At 43.6% G+C, this 21,067-nt stretch overlaps 1 protein-coding gene across 1 annotated transcript in view; it reads right to left on the reverse strand.

Annotated features, from left to right (window-relative positions):
* Positions 1–10,145: 10,145 nt before the first annotated feature.
* LOC141133483 (NXPE family member 3-like) overlaps positions 10,146–21,067 on the reverse strand; it is a 126,735-nt gene continuing 115,813 nt past the window's right edge. Inside the window, exons 5-6 of the mRNA XM_073622876.1 lie at positions 16,888–17,103; positions 10,146–12,245 (exon numbers count right to left, since the gene is read on the reverse strand). Coding sequence (XP_073478977.1) covers positions 11,713–12,245; positions 16,888–17,103 — 749 coding nt within the window. The 3' untranslated portion in view covers positions 10,146–11,712. The remainder of the gene's footprint in view (positions 12,246–16,887; positions 17,104–21,067) is intronic.

A 21,067-nucleotide genomic window follows, 5' to 3' on the forward strand; every position in this document is an offset into this window, starting at 1 on the left:
TATTTGATATTATTTTGCACTGAATTTTAGTTAATAAATATATTTATTTTAGCACATCACTGTATTCATTTTTGTCTTCAAACTAGCATGGATAAATTAATTTGAATTATTTGGTTGATTTGTGGAAAAACATGAAAATCTCATTAATCATAGATTTTTGCATATTTCCATAAATATAATACTGTTAATATTTCAGTATAAACATCTGACAACAACATTGTTAGCACTGGGAGATAACTATAAACAAATTATCATTTAGTTCTTTAAGATCAGGGGTAGGCAACCCCCGGCACTGGTGCCACAAGTGGCACACAAAGCCTCTTTTGCTGGCACTCGACTCCCTCCCCATCAGCAGAGCAGCACAGGGAAGTCTAAGTGAGACACTAATGCATTCCAGTTTCAGAATTCCCCATCCCGCACCTCCACTGAAGGGGAGGAACTGTGCCCTCACACATTGTAAAAGATGGGAAACATTGTTTGGTTCTCTAACTTTGCTGTAGCTGCGATCGTCAACTTTTGTGATGGGGAAGAGATTGGGCGCAGTTCTGCTAGGGGGTCGGTCCCTGTTTCCAGGAGGAGGAGGACTGTCTTGGCCACTGATAAAGCCAATCACAGTCCTGATAGCCCCGCCCACCATCTGAAGAAAGATGACTTGCTTGGTTGCCACTACCAATCTCAGAAAGAAGGGATTTCCCTGTGATTGAGAAAACCACAATCAGGTGACAGTATTTGTAGGATTTATTGTTGAGCTTCTGGGAACTTTGTTGAAATTATTCCTGAACCTTTGCCTTACTTAGTACTGAACCCCTGCACTCTCTTTAAGCCAAAGCCAATATTCAGCGCAATGAAAATCACACCCAACCACTTTTTTTCAGCTGCAGGGGCCCAAATTATGATTCTGAGCACAGGCCCACTGCTTTCAGAAAATACCCCCTGACCTGGGCTGGATGCGAGAGGTGGATCAGCAGGATGAGTGTGCCAGGACAGGTAGATGTGTCTCATCTCTGCTTCCTTTCACCACTCTGCATATCACGCATATCATAGATGAGAAGAGGGTACAGCGGTGGGGAAAATGAGCAGGGGGGGTTCAGAAGTGGAACAGAAGAGCAGGAGGGTACAGCGGTAGGTCAGATGTGCAAGGAGGTACAGTGGTGGAAGAGATGAGAAGGGGGTTCAGCAGTGGGACAGAAGAGCAGGGGGGTTCAGTGTTGGGCCAGATGAGCAGGGGGGTACAGTGTTGGGGCAGATGAGCAGGGGGGGGGGTACAGTGTTGGGCCAGATGAGCAGAGGGGTACAGTGTTGGGCCAGAAGAGCAGGGGGGTTCAGTATTGGGCCAGATGAGCAGGGGGGTTCAGTGTTGGGCCAGATGAGCAGGGGGTTCAGTGTTGATCCAAATGAGCAGGAGGTTCAGTGTTGGGCCAGATGAGCAGGGGGGTAGAACAGTGCAGCAGATGTGAAAGGAGGTGTATTGGTGGGGCAGATAAGCAGGGGGTTGCAGTGGTGGGGCAGGAGAGCAGAGGGAACAGTGGTGAGGCAGAAGAGCAGGGGGGTACAGAGCTGAGACAGATGTGCAGGAGGTAGGTTGATGGGGCAGATGAGAAATCAGGTTACAGTGGTACAGCAGATGGGTTCAGTGTTAGGACAGATGATAAGGTGATTCAGTAGTGAGACAGAAGAGCATGGGGATACGGCGGCGGAGCAGATATGCAGGGAGGTACAGTGGTGGGGCAGTTGAGAAAAGGGGTACATTTATGGGGCAGATGAGCAGGGGGTTTACAATGGTGGGACAGAAGAGCACGGGGGTACAGTGGTGGGACAGATGTGCAGGTGGTACAGTGGTGGGAGGGATGAGAAGGGGGTTCAGCAGTGGGACAGAAAAGCAGGGGGGTACACTGATGGGGCAAATGAGCAAGGGGTTACAGATGAGCGGGGGGTTCAGTGTTGGACCAGATGAGAAGGGGGTTACAGTGGTGGGAAAGATGAGCAGGGGGGTTTCAGTGTTGGAGCAGAGGAGAAAGGAGGTAGATTGGTGGGACAGATGAACAGGGGGTACAGAGGTGGGACAGATGAGCAGGGGGTACAGAGGTGGGACAGATGTGCAGGAGGTACAGTTGTGGGGCAGATGAAAAAGGGGGTTACAGTGGTGGGGCAGATGAGCAGATAAGTTCAGTGTTAGGACAGATGAGAAGATGGTTCAGTGATAGAGCAGATGTGCATGGAACTACAGTGGTGGGGCAGATGAGAAAGGGGGAACATTGGTGGTGCAGATGTACAGGGGGCTGATCGGATGTGGAAGAGATGAGACAATAGCTGAAAGAAAGAAAGGAATTGTTTTGATTCTTTCTGACTCATGTATGAGGTGAGCAGGTATAACGGCTGGTGAAGGTGTGCACATTAGCTGCTGAAGACACGATTTGCACAGTGGTGGATGATATATGAATTGAGAAGTCACAATAATTCAATGCAGAAAAGTTTCAGCACATGAACTTTAATTGAACACATTATTATATAGATTTATTTATTTATTTGAATACAATTTGATATCACTGGATTTTTCGCTGGAAGTGTACAGCAGCTGTGGAGTACTAATTAGTATACTTTATATTTAGCACATAACGCTTTAGGTAGGTGGCTCTAATTGTCTTTTATACACTGTATAGGTGATCATCTAGTTTTCCTTTTGCGAGTAATGGTTTATTATTGTGAATTGTGCATCTATCACCCTGGAACTTAACTATGAGACCGTTGTTTGCAAGACTTTTCACTGATAGAAGGCTGCCTTCTAGTTCTGGAACATGCAGCACTTTCTTTACAAGGATACTCTGCTTGCCTCCTTGTGGTGTAATGCAGTTCAGGAAGCCTTGACCTTTACCTTGGGAAGTAATGCTATTCCTGTGTGCTAGGAAAACTTTGTCTTTTGCACTGTAATCAGTGTTTGTGAAGAAGGTCCCATCGCTAGTAATTTGGCTTGTCACACTTGAGTCTATGCACCAGCTGTTCGGCTAGCCACTCTGTGTCACTTTAAAGGTGCCATTCCATGATGTGTCTGCAGTTTCATTTGTGGCTGCTTTGACTCTTTCTTTTGTGGATAGCTCTAGCTTGCGCTGCTCGGTTTTCCAGATATAACAGTCCTTTTTTATGTAACCAGTCTTTTTACAACAAAAACAGGCTCTGCTTTCTTTGTTGTGCTTTATACCTCTATACATCTTGAAAGCTTTGTCATTATGGTGCGTATTTTCTTTCCTTCTTGTCAGGAACCTTAAATCAGACTGACACAGAGGTATAATTAAATCACACTTGTTTATTACTAATAATAAAAAGGTAAACAGAGTAAGCGCGGTCAAAACAAGCCAGAGTTCAGTAACTGGATTGGGTAGTCAGCCAAGCCAATGTCACAGAGCCAGAGGTAAATGTAGTAGTACAGCAAGCAGGATCAAGAGCCAGAAGGGACGTCAGCCGAGCAAGATTTCAACAGGAAAGCAGGAGAAAGTCTCTGTGATGTTGACAAAGGAGAAGGCAGAGATCAAGTGAGCTGGACGGCTTTAAGTAGGCAGGACTGAGGAGCAGAATCAACAATAGCTGGGTAACTGTGGAGAGATATGGGAGCTGGCAATTAGCTGACAGCTAAGCAGCCAGCTCAGAGAAGGAAGGGCTGAGCCCAGCCCTGACAGTACCCCCTCAACGACCCCTCCCCCTCGGAGGACCACCAGGCTTGAGGGGAAAACATCTATGGAAATCACGGAGGAGGACAGGAGCATGTACGTCCGAGGATGAGACCCAAGAGCGTTCCTCTGGACTGTATCCTTTCCAATGCACCAGTTACTGTATGTGCCTACGGGAGTCAACAATGGACTGTACTTCATACTCCTCATGGTTCTCAACCTGTACAGGGTGAGGATGTGGCACCGAGGTGGTAAAATGGTTGCAGACCAAAGGTTTTAATAAGGAGACATGAAATACATTCGAAATACGCATATTAGAAAGAAGGTCTAATGCGTAAGCCACTGGGTTAATCCTGTGAAGGGCCCAATAAACCGAGGTGCGAACTTCAGTGAGGAAACACGAAGTAGGAGGTTGCGAGATGACAGCCAGACCCTGTCCCCAACCTGGTAGGAAGGCGCAGGCAGGCATCTGCGGTCAGCATGGAGTCTGTACCTATCACTAGCATGACGCAAACCTCCTGGACTTGTGCCCAAGTGGAACGAAGACCACGGAGATGCTCCTCTAACACAGGAATACTCTGCGGAACAAACGAGTCAGCCAACATGGAAGGTTGGAAACCATAATTCGCTATAAACGGGGACAATCAGGAAGCAGAATTCATAGTTACATAGTTACATAGTAGGTGAGGTTGAAAAAGGACACAAGTCCATCAAGTCCAACCTATGTGTGTGATTATATGTCAGTATTACATTGTATATCCCTGTATGTTGTGGTCATTCAGGTGCTTATCTAATAGTTTCTTGAAACTATCGATGCTCCCCTCTGAGACCACAGCCTGTGGAAGGGAATTCCACATCCTTACCACTCTTACAGTAAAAAACCCTCTACGTATTTTAAGGTTAAACCTCTTTTCTTCTAATTTTAATGAGTGGCCTCGAGTCTTGTTAAACTCTCTTCTGCCAAAAAATTTTTATTCCTATTGTGGGGTCACCAGTACGGTATTTGTATGTTGAAATTATATCCCCTCTCAAGCGTCTCTTCTCCAGAGAGAATAAGTTCAGTGCTCACAACCTTTCCTCATAACTAATATCCTCCAGACCCTTTATTAGCTTTGTTGCCCTTCTTTGTACTCGCTTCAATTCCAGTACACCCTTCCTGAGGACTGGTGCCCAGAACTGGACAGCATACTCTAGGTGCGGCCGGACCAAAGTCTTGTAGAGCGGGAGAATTATCGTTTTATCTCTGGAGTTGATCCCCATTTTAATGCATGCCAATATTCTGTTTGCTTTGTTAGCAGCAGCTTGGCATTGCATGCCATTGCTGAGCCTATCATCTACTAGGACCCCCAGGTCCCTTTCCATCCTAGATTCCCCCAGAGGTTCTCCCCCCCAGTGTATAGATTGCATTCAAATTTTTTCCACCCAAATGCATTATTTTACATTTTTCTACATTGAACCTTATTTGCCATGTAGTTGCCCACCCCATTAATTTGTTCAGATCTTTTTGCAAGGTTTCCACATCCTGCGGAGAAGTTATTGCCCTGCTTAGCTTAGTATCGTCTGCAAATACAGAGATTGAATTGTCCTCCAGGTCATTTATGAACAAATTAAACAGTATTGGTCCCAGCACAGAACCCTGGGGGACCCCACTACCCACCCCTGACCATTCCGAGTACTCCCCATTTATCACCACCCTCTGAACTCGCCCTTGTAGCCAGTTTTCAATCCATGTACTCACCCTATGGTCCATGCCAACGGACCTTATTTTGTACAGTAAACGTTTATGGGGAACTGTGTCAAATGCTTTTGCAAAATCCAGATACACCACATCTACGGGCCTTCCTTTATCTAGCTGGCAACTCACCTCCTCATAGAAGGTTAGTAGATTGGTTTGGCAAATATGATTCTTCATGAATCCATGCTGATTACTGCTAATGATACCGTTCTCATTACTAAAATCTTGTATATAGTCCCTTATCATCCCCTCCAAGAGTTTACATACTATTGATGTTAGGCTAACTGGTCTGTAATTCCCAGGGATGTATTTTGGGCACTTTTTAAATATTGGTGCTACATTGGTTTTTCTCCAATCAGCTGGTACCATTCCAGTCAGTAGACTGTCTGTAAAAATTAGGAACAACGGTCTGGCAATCACTTGACTGAGTTCCCTAAGCACCCTAAGGGTACAAGCCATCTGGTCCTGGTGAATTATTAATGTTAAGTTTCTCAAGTCTAATTTTAATTCTGTACTCTGTTAGCCATGGAGGTGCATCCTGTGATGTGTCATGAGGATAAATACTGCAGTTTTGGTTACTGAAGCCCCCCGATTCCCTCGTGAAGACTGAGGAGAAGAATAAATTCAATACCTTTGCCGTCTCCTTTGTAACCAGAAGGCCTTCCTCATTCTTTATGAAGCCAATATGGTCTGTCCTCCCTTTTTTACTGTTTACATACTTAAAGAATTTCTTGGGATGTTTTTTGCTCTCCTCCGCTAAGTGTCTTTTTTTGATGTTCTATCTTAGTCACCCTTATTGCACCCTTACATTTCTTGTTGCATTCTTTATAGAGTCTGAATGCTGATGATGATCCCTCAACCTTGTATTTTTTGAAGGCCTTCTCCTTTGCTTTTATATGCATTTTTACATTGGAGTTAAGCCATCCACTTTTTGTTTTGTTGTTGACTTTTGTTTGCTCTTTTAAATTTATTACCCAATGGGATGCATTGGCTAATGCCCTTATTTAATATGCTCTTAAAGCAAACCCATCTCTCCTCCGTGTTCTTTGTTCCTAAGATTTTATCCCAATTTATGCCTTCTAGCAAGATTCGTAGTTTAGGGAAGTTGGCTCTTTTGAAATTCAGTGTCTTTGTATTCCCTTTATGTTTCCTATTTGTGTGATTTACACTGAAACGAATTGACCTGTGATCGATGTTACCTAGATTGCCCCGTAATTCGACATCTGTAATCAGGTCTGTATTGTTGGTAATCAATAGATCCAGTAATGCTTTATTTCTAGTTGGTGCGTCTAACATCTGACCCATAAAATTGTCCTGCAAGACATTAAGGAACTGGCGAGCCTTAGATGAATGCGCGGTTCCCTCTGCCCAGTCTATGTCTGGATAATTAAAATCCCCCATTATGATAACACTTCCCATCCTTGCTGCTAATCCAAATTTTGATAGGAGATCTGTCTCCACTTCCTCCCTCAGGTTAGGGGGCGTCTAGCATACTCCCAATGTTATTTTCCCCTTTGCTTCATCCCTTTGGAGCTCTACCCAAAGGGATTCCACCTCCCCTCTAGCTCCCTTAGTGATGTCATCTCTCACATTCACTTGTACATTATTCTTGATATATAGGCATACCCCTCCTCCTTTTTTACCCTCTCTATCCTTGCGATAAAGGGTATACCCTTGAATGTTTGCCAGCCCATCATGAGAGCTGTTGAACCAGGTCTCTGAAATTCCCACAAAATCCAAATCCTCCTCGTACAACAGTATCTCTAGTTCACCCGTCTTGTCCACCAGGCTCCTGGCATTGGTGAACATGCCATGTAGTTTAGACCAGTCGAATATTATCCTCATATTGGGTGTTCCGAGATTGCAACTAGGACTTGCTACTATACTTACCTTGGGTTTTTGTGCCTCTAATGCCCCCAATACTGCCCTCTGGAATATGTTCCGCGCTGACTATCTCTACCTCTTGACCCTCCCCCCATCATCTAGTTTAAAAACCCCTCTAACTTTTTGGCCATCTTCATTTCCAGCTGATCTGCACCCTCCTCATTTAGGTGCAGTCTGTCCCTTCTATAGTACCGGTTATTGACTGAGAAGTCAGCCCAGTCCTCCAGGAACCTAAACCCCTCCTTACTACACCAGCTCTTCAGCCACTTGTTTACTTCCCTAAGCTCCCTCTGCCTTTCTGGTGTGGTTCCATGTACTGGTAGTATTTCTGAGATTATTACCTTGGAGGTCCACCAGATCTGTGATGTGCCGAACCCGAGCACCCGGTAGACAACATACTGTTCGGCGCTTCAGGTCTTTGTTACAGATTGCCCTCTCTGTCCTTCTAAGAATTGAGTCCCCTGCCACCAGAATCTGTTTTTCCTTTCCCTTCGCTCCCCCCCCCCCCCCACTCTCACTGGAAGAGTTCTTCCCCTGGCAGCTAGGTAAGTCCCTCAGCTCCAGCAGTGCTGGTTCCTGACTGGTTTCACCAATGTCACTCAATGGAGCGTACTTATTGGGATGCTCCAGCCCTGGCACTACCCCCTCTACCCTTCCTGACTGTCACCCATCTACTCTTTGCTAGTGCCTGCACCTCTTTGTCTCCACCCGCTTCTGTGCTGGCCCCTGCCAGCACCTGCCATGTACATTCCTGGCTCTCCTTTAGTATGGAGGGACTTCTCAGTGCTGACAGTTGCTTCCCCAGATTCAGAACCTGGGCTTCCAGGGAAACAATGCACTTACATTTTGCACAGCAGTATTCACCCTTGATCGGATGATCAAGGAACGCATACATGCCGCAAGATTTACAAAGAGTCACTTCTCCACACCCGCCGGGCATCGTATCTATTAAATTTAATGAGGATTAGGGATTATATCTTGTCCAAATTACCTAACAACTAGCTTCCTGACGCTAATACTCAAGACAATACACAGGTACTCGCAGACCTACGCGCACTCGCAGACCACTCACAGACCTACGCGCACTCGCAGACCACTCACAGACATACGTGCACTCGCAGACCTACGTGCACTCGCAAAACAGAAGTATACAGTACACAATACACAAATACTAATGATCCACACACACTACTCAGAAAACACTCAGTTACTCACATTACACAGGTACTATGACCCCTGTTATAACCTCCTGTTTTAAACTCGGGTTTTAACTTACCACTTAGACTAGTTCCACTCGGACAGAGTTCCAGCAGACTCACAAATGAGCAGGCTCAATATGAGTTCTACACAAGGTTATATAGGCCTCAGGCACCTGTGAGCAATTAACCACTCCCCTTAATTAGTAGGCTGAAGGAAGCAAAGAAAAAAAAACCTAGCTGTTTAAAAAGTGTCAGAAAAAGGTGTTAAAAAGCTACAAGGAAAAGCCCCAAAAAGAACCTAAAAATGCAACCCAGCAATCAAAAAGCAAGACTTGTTCATGCTCCACTCAAGGTACCCACTCTGGTTCTAATTTACCACTTAGACTATTTCCACTTGGACAGAGTTCCAGCAGACTCACAAATGAGCAGGTACTGTTGTGAGCAAACTCTGCCCATGGTAATAGGTCTGACCAATTGCTATGATGGTCAGAAATATAGCTACGTAGGAATTGCTCCAAGGACTGATTGGCTCATTCTGCAGCCCCATTAGACTGTAGGCGATATGCAGAGGAGAAAGCAAGCTGAATTCCCAACTGTGCACAAAAGACAAGCCAAAACTGGGAGACAAACTGACTACCACTGTTCAAGATAATCACCTTGGGTAGCCTATGTAAGCGAAAGATCTCCCGAGCAAAAATGGAAGCCAGTTCCTTAGAAGTGGGCAACTTGTGGAATACAATGACACATCTTTGAGAACCAGTCAACCACCATAAGAATAACAGTGTTGCCTTGGGAGTTGGCACTCCACAATGAAATCCATAGACAAGTGGGTCCAGGGCCTCTCTCCATTGGGTATGGGCTGTAGGAGGCCCACTGGAAGGTGTCGTGGAGTCTTACTCTGAGCACACACGGAACAGGCAGCTACGAAGGCAGTTACATCAGCCCGTAGACTAGGCCACCAGAATTGTTGGGAAATGGCCCAAATGAGTTGATTCTTCCCAGGGTGGCCAGCTGCCTTGGGAGTGATGGGTGGGACTGCAAAGCTCGGAGGCAAACGTACAGGAGGCTTCCGCAAGTGCTCCTTAAAAGAGAGTCTCCCCCTGAGTCTGGAGTCAATGAGGATGGCAAACGTGATCAACTTCTCCAGCTCAGTGGGTATATCTCGGGCTGCTATCTCATCCTTGATGGAATCCGAGAGACCATGAGAAAAGGCAGCCACGAGGGCCTTATTGTTCCAAGAAACCTCTGCTGCCAGAGTACGGAATTCAATGGCGTAGTCGGCAACAGTTCTGGTACTCTGTTTGATGGACACGAGGCACTTAGCAGCAGAAGCGGAGCATGCAGGAACGTCAAATACCCTTTTAAAGGTGGCCACAAACACAGGGTAACTCAAGACAACAGGTTTTTGCGTCTCCTATAGAGGGTTTGCCCAGGCCAAGGCTCTCTCTGAAAGCAAAGATATCAAGAAACCTACTTTGCTTCTGTCAGTGGGAAACGCCTGGGGCAGCAGCTCAAAGTATATCTCAACCTGGTTGAGAAACCCTCTGCATTGAACTGGATTGCCCTAAAATCGCTGGGGAAGCGGAGCGGAACCAGTCATACCTCTTATAGGGGTACCTCTTATTCGCCTACTGTCAGGAACCATGAATCAGACCGAGACAGAAGTATAGTTAAATCACACTTGTTTAATAATAATAATAAAAAGGTAAACAGAGTAAGCGTGGTCAAAACAAGCCAGAGTTCAGTAACTGGATTGGGTAGTCAGCCAAGCCAATGTCAGAGAGACAGAGGTAAACATAGTAGTACAGCAAGCAGGATCAGGAGCCAGAAGGGACGTCAGCCGAGCAAGTCTTCAACAGGAACGCAGGAGAAAGTCTCTGTGATGTTGACAAAGGCGAAGGCAGAGATTAAGTGAGCTGGACGGCTTTAAGTAGGCAGGACTGACGAGCAGAATCAACAACAGCTGGGTAACTGTGGAGAGAGATGGGAGCTGGCAATTAGCCAACAGCTGAGCTGCCAGCTCAGAAAAGGAAGGACTGAGCCCAGCCCTGACACTTCTGTCATATTCATCAATTAATTTGCCTTTGACATAATCTAGGGTTAGTTCTTGCTCGGGTATGGTTTCTAAGCATTAATAAGAGCAGTATATGTCTCTGGAAGGCTGCAGAGGAGCAGGGAAACAATATGGTCATCTTTTATGTCCTCTCGGACGGCATGTAGCTGCTCTATGATCTCTAGCTTAGCATTCACGTGGTTACACATTTGCTGGCCTTCTTCTAGTCTCATCTTATACAATTTTCTTAGTAGAAACAGCTAAATGTTGAGGTTTGAATGCTCATGCAGTTTTTGTAATGAAGTCCACATACCTTTAGCTGTTTTCTCTGTTCTTATGTGTATAAGCTGGTCATCTTCCACTGGTAAGCTTATAATTGCTTTTGCCTGCCTATCTTACCTATCCCAGTCCTCCTTCTCTCCATCTGTGGGTCTGTCTGTATTTAGCAATTGCCACAAGTCATCCTTGTTCAAAAGCATTTCTAGCTTAAACTTCCACAGCTGGTAATTGGCATTATTCAGCTTTGCAATTGCAAACTTCACATCTGAATTGCTTGCTTTCTTCCAGTAGCTTGTATACAGAACTCACTGAGTTGCAGAGTTCTCTTTCCAGTGCCTGGGTGCTGCTGGGTGCCTACTGGGTACGCTGGGCCCATAACCTATTGTGCAGAGTATTGATATAAGTGCTGGAAGCTTCTTGGATACAGCAATACGGCTTTACTTTTAAATATCAAAACATGTCTCTAAATACATTACCATAGATACACACTACAGTGCCACCTGCTGGATAGATAGGTATAATGCATACACTATATATAGTTCACATTACTTTACATTACATGTTGTTGTTCTTCGAACATGTTCTACTTTATGAAGAATCTATGCAGAATGCAGGTTTGGTTATGGCAATGCCAGTTGGACAGAACATGAAATTCTGGTGGGGATATCTCACCACAAAAGTCTCCAAAAGCTACTTGTAAGCCAGTCTGTAATTTAACTTGCCAGCAACCATGCAAAAGTGAAATACAAACTAAAAGTGAAATACAAACTAAATACAAACTAAACCAATACATGGAAACTGCCTGAATGCCAGGATTTATATAAAATTCTTCAGTTTTCAACTAAAGTTTAACAGATATCCAAACAAGGAATAGAGAACATGAGGACATAATCTTATCAATCACGTAGGGCATATATAGGACAACATAAGGTCCACCACATTCCTGATGACCGGCGGACCTGGGTGGATGTTGTCGGGGAGGTAGTGACAAGACGTCATGTCCCAGGCATCTATAATAGTGACATCCATTCCTTTAAAGGCAGCCCGCAGTAGAATGTCTAGCTGAAGAGACAACCAGTCACTGCCAAAAACTGACTTATAACCCGTGTTGGCCGATTTAATGAGCACTGTTGTCTTGGGGCTACGGAAAAGCAGAGATGAAATGGCTTGACGAACTCTTTCCAGCCTCTCCAAATAAACTCTGATGGGGTAAGTGGTAAAGTGAGCCCACAGGGTCAATACAATAACAGTATGAGGTCCGCCACTGATCCCAGCCAAGTGGGCTGCCTCGTAGTGCAGGTCAGCCATCATGGTCTTTGTGGTCCTCAAGGGAAGTCCATGAGCTCGCCATCGTAAAGCCAATTCAGCGTTAGCATCTACTGCAAGTAGTGGACCCGATTGGTAGTTGATGTGCAAATCGATCGTCTTGAGACCTAGGTGAAAGACAAAAATATGATAATTTAAGAATCCTAGAGCCTTATTTCAGTTTAAACATATTATTCCTAATTTCAACCATTACCTTCTATGACACCTGCCTGTTCAACCCCCTGAGGACCACCATACCGTAACCTATGACTACCCGTAACATGACTATGACATGACCATGACTATGCCATACCAAAACTCAAGGGAGTTCAGCACAATATCTGAAACGCTTTGCAAAGTCAAGAGCAATTTATTGAATTATTACACATAATCATGTACACCCTAACCAAAAAAAGGATATTTTAATTTTTAAATCCCACACAGTATAATAGATGTAACTACTAACTACACTGTGTCAGTTGTCCCCAACTGATTGTTGAACAGGGAAAAGACTCGGGGCTAAATAGTGCTGTATCCATAAAATCACAAATTAATGACATGCAGGGGTCAGGAGGGGGTATTAAACAGGAAACAGGGGCCAAGAGTTCATAAGGCAGAAAATGCAGGGGTCTGAAGTGGTTATTACTCAGATTACAGGGGTCAGGAGTGGTTATTGCACAGAGTACAGGACTCAGCAGTACATAACACAGAAAGTGCAGCACTCAACAATACGGAACACAGACTTAGGAGTGTATAATGCACAGATTTCAGGAGTGTGTAAGGCTGAATGCAGGTGTCATGAATGGGTATCTGCAGAAAGTGCAGGGGTAAGGAAGGGGTATCACACAGGGAACAGGGGCCAAGAGTGCATAATGCAGAAGATGAGGGAGCCAGGACTGGTTACTGCTCAGAGTACAGGGGTCAGGAGTGGTAATCCCACACAGTACAAGAGTCATGGGTATATAACACACAGTGGACAAGGATCAGAAATAATTAATGCATAGATTACAGGGCTCAGGGGTGATTATTACACAGAGCACAGGGGTAAGGAGTGCAAAACACATAGAATGCAGGGGCCAAGAGTGGTTATCATACAGAGTACAGCGGTTAGGAGTACTTTACACCAAAAGGGCCAGTAGAACATAACACAGAGTGTAGGAAGGCTCAAAGGGGTTGTAAACTGCTGGTTGTTTTTTTTTTTTTTTTGGACCTGCAAAGTAAAGGCATCATGTTAAAATCAGAATATAGGGGATGGCGCTCTGTAAAAAAACAAAAGAGTGTAGAAGTGAGTGTTTTAAAGTGACAAGTGCTTTGGTGCGTGGTACAATCCTACATAAAAAGGTAAAATATCAAATATAAAAAATAAATAAAATAAAAAATGTGATTTGACCAAAACTTAATAAATATAAAGTGATAAATCCTTATTGGAATTGCAAACAATTATATTCATAACACATTAATATTATATATATTGAGCAACCTCAATCCTTGTATTATCTAAATTATAAGGCATGTGTTAGCAAAATCCACTAAAAATGCAAAGTGACAAGTGTCAAATCTAAAAAAGTTGAGTTGTCAGACCCCAGTGCAACACACACACTGCAATTATGTGCAAAAACCGTTGGAAATTAAAACCAATCTATAAAAACAAGTGTATCAAAAAAATGTGTATCAGAAAATATGTATCAGAAAAATTAAAAAAAATTCTAGCCTAGAACGTGCTGGTGGCAGGAGGTTGTGTTGTATGTTTGCAGCTGACTGTCATCCACCCAGAATTGAAAACGGAAAAGTTGTTGTTTTCCCTAGTCTAAATTGCTAAGTGGATGCCTGGCCCGAGCCGCGATGACATCACTCCCACGCATGCACAGGGGAGCCGTCATTCATGGCACAGGATTCTGAAGGAATGGCATGGGTGGCCGTTCCTTCAGAGCGCATGCACCGATGACGTCATTGGCTGCATATATACTGTAGTAAATATCTCCTAAACGGTGCACATTTAGGAGATATTTACAGTACCTAATAGGTAAGCCTTATTATAGGCTTACCTATACGTATAAACTATGCATGGGACTTGCAAGTGCTATACACTGTATGTGCTCCAATTTGGGAGACTCTCAAAATTATAGAGTTACGGTATAGGCAAGTCCCATGATCGTTGTGACATATATACTGTATATAGACCATATACAGCAGTGGTGGCCCGTCCATTAGGGGCGCACGGGCGCCACCCCCCCTATCCATGCGTCCAGCCCCCTGATTTACATGCAGGGCGCTGGATGCATTGATTCTAATGATGGGGGGTTTAAAGTACGTGATTAGAGCCAGAGGCTCTAATAAGCTTCAAAAAAAGGGTGGGCTCGGGGGGGCACCACATCCAGTTGTGTGACAATAGTAAATGAATATTCGCTATTCACTATTGTAACACTGATTCTCCTCCTGGCCAATCAGGAAGCGGGTCATGAGACTTGTCACCCAATTGACTGACAGGAGATCAGATTGGCCACCAGGAGGAGGAGGGAGGAGACGCTGGGGAACCAAGACAGCAGCCGCCCGCAGCCCGGAGAGAGAAGAGGCCGTGGCCCAGAGCGCTGCCCGTGAGATGGGGTAAATGCGGGGCCCTGACTGACCGACAGAGGGGGGGTGCCGCCCATGACCCCCGCAGCCTGACTGGCCGACCGGGGGGCTTCTGTGCCATCCATGACCCGACCGGGGGGGTGTCAGCTGGTGGATTGTGGATTGTTTGCCGCCCCCCCCAAAAAAAAACACCAGCCGCCACTGATATACAGTATGTGCATAATAACTATCTATTCATGTGCAAGTATCCATTTAGTCCCTAGGAGTCCAAACCACCTAAATCCATATTGAGTTATCCTCATTACCAAAAGCAATGCTAATAAAAGAGAGATTACAATTCTAGGGAATTAACTTTACAAGACCTCCCCAACCCTAATAAAATATATACCCTGAATCTTTCCCTTCTTGAAAATATATGTCAAAAGTCTAAAATCTAAAATGAAGTAATAATGTGGGCAAGAGGGTAGATCCAGTGCTGATCCTGACCTCCCCGGGAACCCTAAGCAAAATTCTGCTAAGGGGCCCTCTACCTGACCCGTGATGCTGTGAGCTATGCAAACCATTTGCCATTGCCACACAGTCACACCTGACATGTATATAATATACGTCTGTGTATATATCGTTACATATCTGACTGCGGATCCCCCACTTACATCAGGGTCCCCATAGATCCCCCACTTACATTAGGGCCCCAGAGAGCCCCTCCTTACATCAGGGTCCCCAGAGAGCCCCTCCTTACATCAGGGTCCCCAGAGAGCCTCCCCTTACATCAGGGTCCTCAGAGAGCCCCCCTTACATCAGGGTCCCCAGAGAGCCTCCCCCTACATTAGGGTACCCAGAGAGCCTCCCCTTACATCAGGGTCCCCAGAGAGTCTCCCTCACTGTGCCCGTCAATGCAGTCTCACTGTGCCCATCCATGCAGCCTCACTGTGCCCATCCATGCAGCCTCACTGTGCTCATCATTGCCACCCTACCGTGCCAATCATTGCCGCCTCACCATGCCCATCATTGCAGCCTTACTATGCCCATCATTGCCGCCTCACCATGCCCATCATTGCAGCCCTACTATGCCCATCATTGCCACCTCACCATGCCCATCATTGCAGCCTTACTGTGCCCCTCATTGCCACCTCACCGTGCCAATCAATGTAGCCTCACTGTGCCAATCATTGCCGCCTCACCGTGCCAATCAATGTAGCCTTACTGTGCCCATCATTGCCGCCTTACCGTGCCAATCATTTCTGCCTCACTGTGCCAATCAATGTAGCCTTACTGTGCCCATCATTGCTGTCTTACCGTGCCAATCATTGCCGCTTCACCAGTTAGTGCCAGTGGATTACGTACAGGCACAGCGCGCATCCCACGCTGTGTCACGGAGCTCAGTGTGAAAGGTTCAGTCGCACTGTGACAAAAGTCCCGCCCTCCTCCTAGACCAGCTTGTGTATTAGACAGAACACTGCATCTATCACACGAGCTGGTCTAGGAGGAGGGCACGACCTTTGTCACAGCGCGACTTCACACTGAGCTCCATGACACAGCGGGACTCTGCTTTGAGCTATGCTGTAGCCACAGCATAGCTCAAAGCGGCCCCAGGGCAGGCAGCCTACCGGAAAATGTCCTGGTATCCTGGTAGGCCAGTCTGGCCCTGAGCAGAGCTGATCCGCCCTTGGGGCCCCCCCCCACAGCGGCGGGGTCCTACGCAGCTTATGTAGTGAGCGTATAGGGCAGATCGGCTCTGGGTAGATCAAAAGGACCCCAAGGAAAAGGGGAGCAACATACAGTATATCAACAAGGAGGTGAAAAATATACTTATTAGAAAAGAAAATTGTGAAAAAACTATGACAATAAAAATGAGCATGTCTGTTTGAGAGGTAGGTACGGGTATTCTTATTTATGGGCAACCAATACGAGGGGAGTTATCATTCATTATAGTGTGTTATATTCCACTCAAAATTCACCCCCTTGGTGATGAGGGTGTCTAATTAAAATATCCAATAGACCTCCCTCCTACTCAAGAGTGAACAACCTCACCCCCATTGGACAAGACAGTCTGCTTCAAAATTTCCAACTATCCCTTTGTCATTTACAAAAAAAAACACATCTATGGCCTGATATAAACCACCCCGATGAAAACTAAGAAATTATCACGTTTGTAAAAGGGTAAAATGAAAATGTAAAAAAATAAATAAATCATACTTGGTATGAAGTTTACCAGGTACTCGAACCACTGGCGTAGAGTTGAATCTCCAAACATGTAGATGTCTTTCCCTTTAAGGCACTCTAATGCCTCATTTGGCTTTGGAAAATGTCTTGACTTGCATATCAGGGACGTCCAGATGTCATTGTAGTAAAACCCAGAATATTGTGGAGATTCCTGGCCAGGTCTACATCCTGGGAGTGTAGAGGTGAGGTCTGTAAGAGGGTGATGGGTGAGAGATCATACTGTTTGGTGGTTGTCCATAAGCTGGGCTTTTAAAGTGGTTTACTCTTTTTTTTGATAACACAAATAAATAACTGAAAATGCATAAAAATATTAATTCTATTAGCAACATCCAGGAACTTCTCCTGGACCAACACAACCATTTGAGCTACTTGGCCTTTTTAAAGAAATTCCCTAGCTAAATTAAATGTATGTTGCTAAATCAATGTATATCATAAGCCCTTGCCATTTTTAAATAAAATACAACTATTCATTAAAAAACAGTTAAAAGTGTCTCGGAGTCTCAGTGCTGCTCATCTCTTGCATCTTCTTTGCTATCTCTTCCTATCTATAAGCTCTAAACATGTGCAATTTGTTTAATTCCGAATTAGTTTTTAACCAAATTTTGACAAATTCGTTAATTCCGAACTTCCCGAATTTCTGAATTTTTTAATTTCTGAAACTTCGAATTTCTGAAATTTAGAATCTCTGAAATTTAGAATTTCTGAATTTCAAATGTCCAAATTTTCGAATTTCCGGAAATTCGGAAATTCAGAAATTGGAATTTTCATAAATTGGAAATTTCGGAAATTGGAAATTTCGGAAATTGGAACATTTTGGAAATTGGAACATTTTGGAAATTGGAACATTTTGGAAATTCGAATTTTCGGCAATCCGGAAGTTCAGAAGTTCGGAAATTCAAAATTTCGGAAATTTGAAAATTCTAAAATTTGGAAATTTGAAAATCCAAAAATAAGACTGAAAATCAGAAAATTCAAAAGAATGAAAATCAGAAAATTAGAAAACCCGAAAATCTGAAATAATAACTAACTAATAATAACTATTAAATTATAGGTATTGGGATTTCCTTTCAAATTTGGCTGTTAGTGAACGTACCGAGTATGAATTTATCCGAAGTTACGAATTATCTGAAATAACGAATGCCGTATCTAAAAGAATGGAATGTAATGATCTAATAATAATAAATAACATTAGAAAAGCTACAATTTTTGGGGAAATTGTGAAAAGTGTTCTTGCCTCTACAACTGGAGTGGGCGGAGTAACTGGGTGGAGCGGCTTGAGTAACTGTGAAAAGTGTTAAAAAGCTTAATATTTTAAAAAGTATAAATAGTAGTAAAAAAGTTGAAGTCCCATCATTAGCTGAAAGAGCTGAACATTTTTTTCAAAAGTTTTTTTTTTTAAAAATGAATTATTTTTTTTCAAAAATGTTTTTTTTTTTTTAAATGAATTTTTTTTTTCAAAAATTTTTTTTTTTTTCAAAAATATTTTTTTTTTTTCAAAAATAAATTTTTTTTTTCAAAAATGATTTTTTTTTTTTAATTATTTTTTTTTTTCAAAAATGATTTTTTTTTTTTCAAAAATGATTTTTTTTTTTTTTCAAAAATGATTTTTTTTTCATGGGGCGGTCATAATGTTTTGGCTCATCATGGGGTTGTCAGCTTTTGTCACCTCCCACTCTAGTTTTTAACATTTCACCATTCATTCCTATGGGACCAATTTCGCCGCAAAAACGACAATATTTCGTGAACCATTCAGCGAAACGTTCCATAAAATAATTTTTTTTTTCATGGGGCGGTCATAATGTTTTGGCTGATTATGGGGTGGTCATAATGTTTTGGCTGATTATGGGGTGGTCATAATGTTTTGGCTGATCATGGGGTTGTCAGCTTTTGTCACCTCCCACTCTAGTTTTGAACATTTCGCCATTCATTCCTATGGGACCAATTTCACCGCAAAAACGACGATATTTCGTGAACCATTCGGCAAAACGTTCCACAAAGTAATAGCACACCAATTAAATGACATTGAACATTTCGCCATTCATTCCTATGGGACCAATTTCGCCGCAAAAATGACGATATTTCGTGGACCATCCGGCGAAACGTTCCACAAAGTAATAGCACACCAATCGGGAACAATCTTGCACGTTTCGATATATTACTTGTCTCTGTAGTGTAAAAACTGTGGGAGGAGTCTACAAGCATTATCAAGTCTAGCAGATGAAGGTATGACCACATGCATTTGGGGGGTCTCAGCATCTTGTGTTTACAACCACTGTTTCCTAGCAACGCTCATGTCCTGTTTATGCTTCACAAATACTGCTCAATACACAATACACAGGACCATGATAGCAGTAGTAACTGTGCAGTAATTCAAACGGCCGTATTTTAAAAACTATAAATCCTACAGCGAAGATCTTTATATTGTGAGAATCACAAGACCCAGACCTAGATTTTGATACATAGTATGTCTCTGAAATATTAAAATTGAAGGCACGGTCACAGTTTAGAAATTGCCCTTCAAATTTGAAGGGGATAGAGTGTAGTTATAATGAATGTCAATGGACAACGTGAGTTGCAAACAAATGGTCATATTGTGAAAACTATCAGGACTATGGCTTAGCCGTGGACATGTTTAGTGGCAGCAGGGATAGCTGAACGCTTTGATATAAGATTTGTGTAGGTGGGCTTGAAAATGAGGGAATGGCGGCAGTTTAGAAATCATGTTCTGATTTTTCAGCTTTTGTCACCTCCCACTTTAGTTTCCCCATTCATTCCTATGGGACCAATTTCGCCGCAAAAATGACGATATTTCGTGAACCAATATGGCAAAACGTTCCACAAAGTAATAGCACACCATTCAGGAACAATCCGCACGTTTCGGTATATTACTTGTCTATGTAGTGTAAAAACTGTGGGAGGAGTTAGGGTGGTAAATTTGGCTATAATAATAACTAGAAAATGCATTTCCTGGGGAAAATGCGTGGGAATGCTGAATAGCTAAATTGCTAAAACGGGCGCCATCAAAACTGCCCCATCATACTGCCATCAAAATTGCCCCATCAGAATTGCCCCATCAAAATTGTCCCCATTAAAACTGCCCCATCATATTGCCACCATAAAAACTGCCCCATCAGAATTTCTCCATCAAAATTGTCCCATCATATTGCCACCATCAGAATTGCCCCATCAAAACTGCCCCATCATATTGCCACCATCAAAACTGCCCCATTAGAATTGCCCCATCATATTACCACCATCAAAACTGCCCCATCATATTGCCACCATCAAAACTGCCCCCATCATATTGCCATCAAAACTGCCCCATCAAAATTGTCCCCATCAAAATTGTCCCCATCATACTGCCACCATCAAAACTGCCCCATCAGAATTGCCCCATCATATTACCACCATCAAAACTGCCCCATCATATTGCCACCATCAAAACTGCCCCCATCATATTGCCATCAAAACTGCCCCATTAGAATTGCCCCATCAAAATTGTCCCCATCAAAATTGTCCCCATCAAAACTGCCCCATCATATTGCCACCATCAAAACTGCCCCATCAGAATTGCCCCATCAAAACTGCCCCATCATATTGCCACCATCAAAACTGCCCCATCAGAATTGCCCTATCAAAACTGCCCCATCATATTGCCACCATCAAAACTGCCCCATCATAATTGCCCCATCAAAACTGCCCCATCAGAATTGCCCTATCAAAACTGCCCCATCATATTCCTCTATTATAAATCAGTACATGGTGTGTCTGTCCCCTCCCCCGGGCTCTGTAATCAGAGCTGAGATGCTTCAGCCACCTCCCCCCTTGTGTATAACAGAAGCTTTGGTAACCATGGCAACAAAACAAACACAGTACACTCTGATTAATGGCTAAAATTTCCTGAAATGATCTCTAAAGAAAAAGCTTTTTCTCAAAAACTGTAAAAGATATCAAACTGAAAAGATATAGCCAGATAGCTGAATATTTTGTGAACATTTTAAAGTTTGTTTGGGTTCTGTAGGTGAAAGTATGAAGGAGCTGAAACTTTTGGGAGCGGAAGAAGATTTTAAGGATCTGAAGCATGCTCCCATTGACTTCAATGTTAAAAAAAAGTGTTAAAAAGCTTAATATTTTAAAAAGTATAAATGGTAGA

This window comes from Aquarana catesbeiana, linkage group LG03 (genome assembly GCF_042186555.1).
Source record: "Aquarana catesbeiana isolate 2022-GZ linkage group LG03, ASM4218655v1, whole genome shotgun sequence".
Classification (NCBI taxonomy): Eukaryota; Metazoa; Chordata; class Amphibia; order Anura; family Ranidae; genus Aquarana; species Aquarana catesbeiana.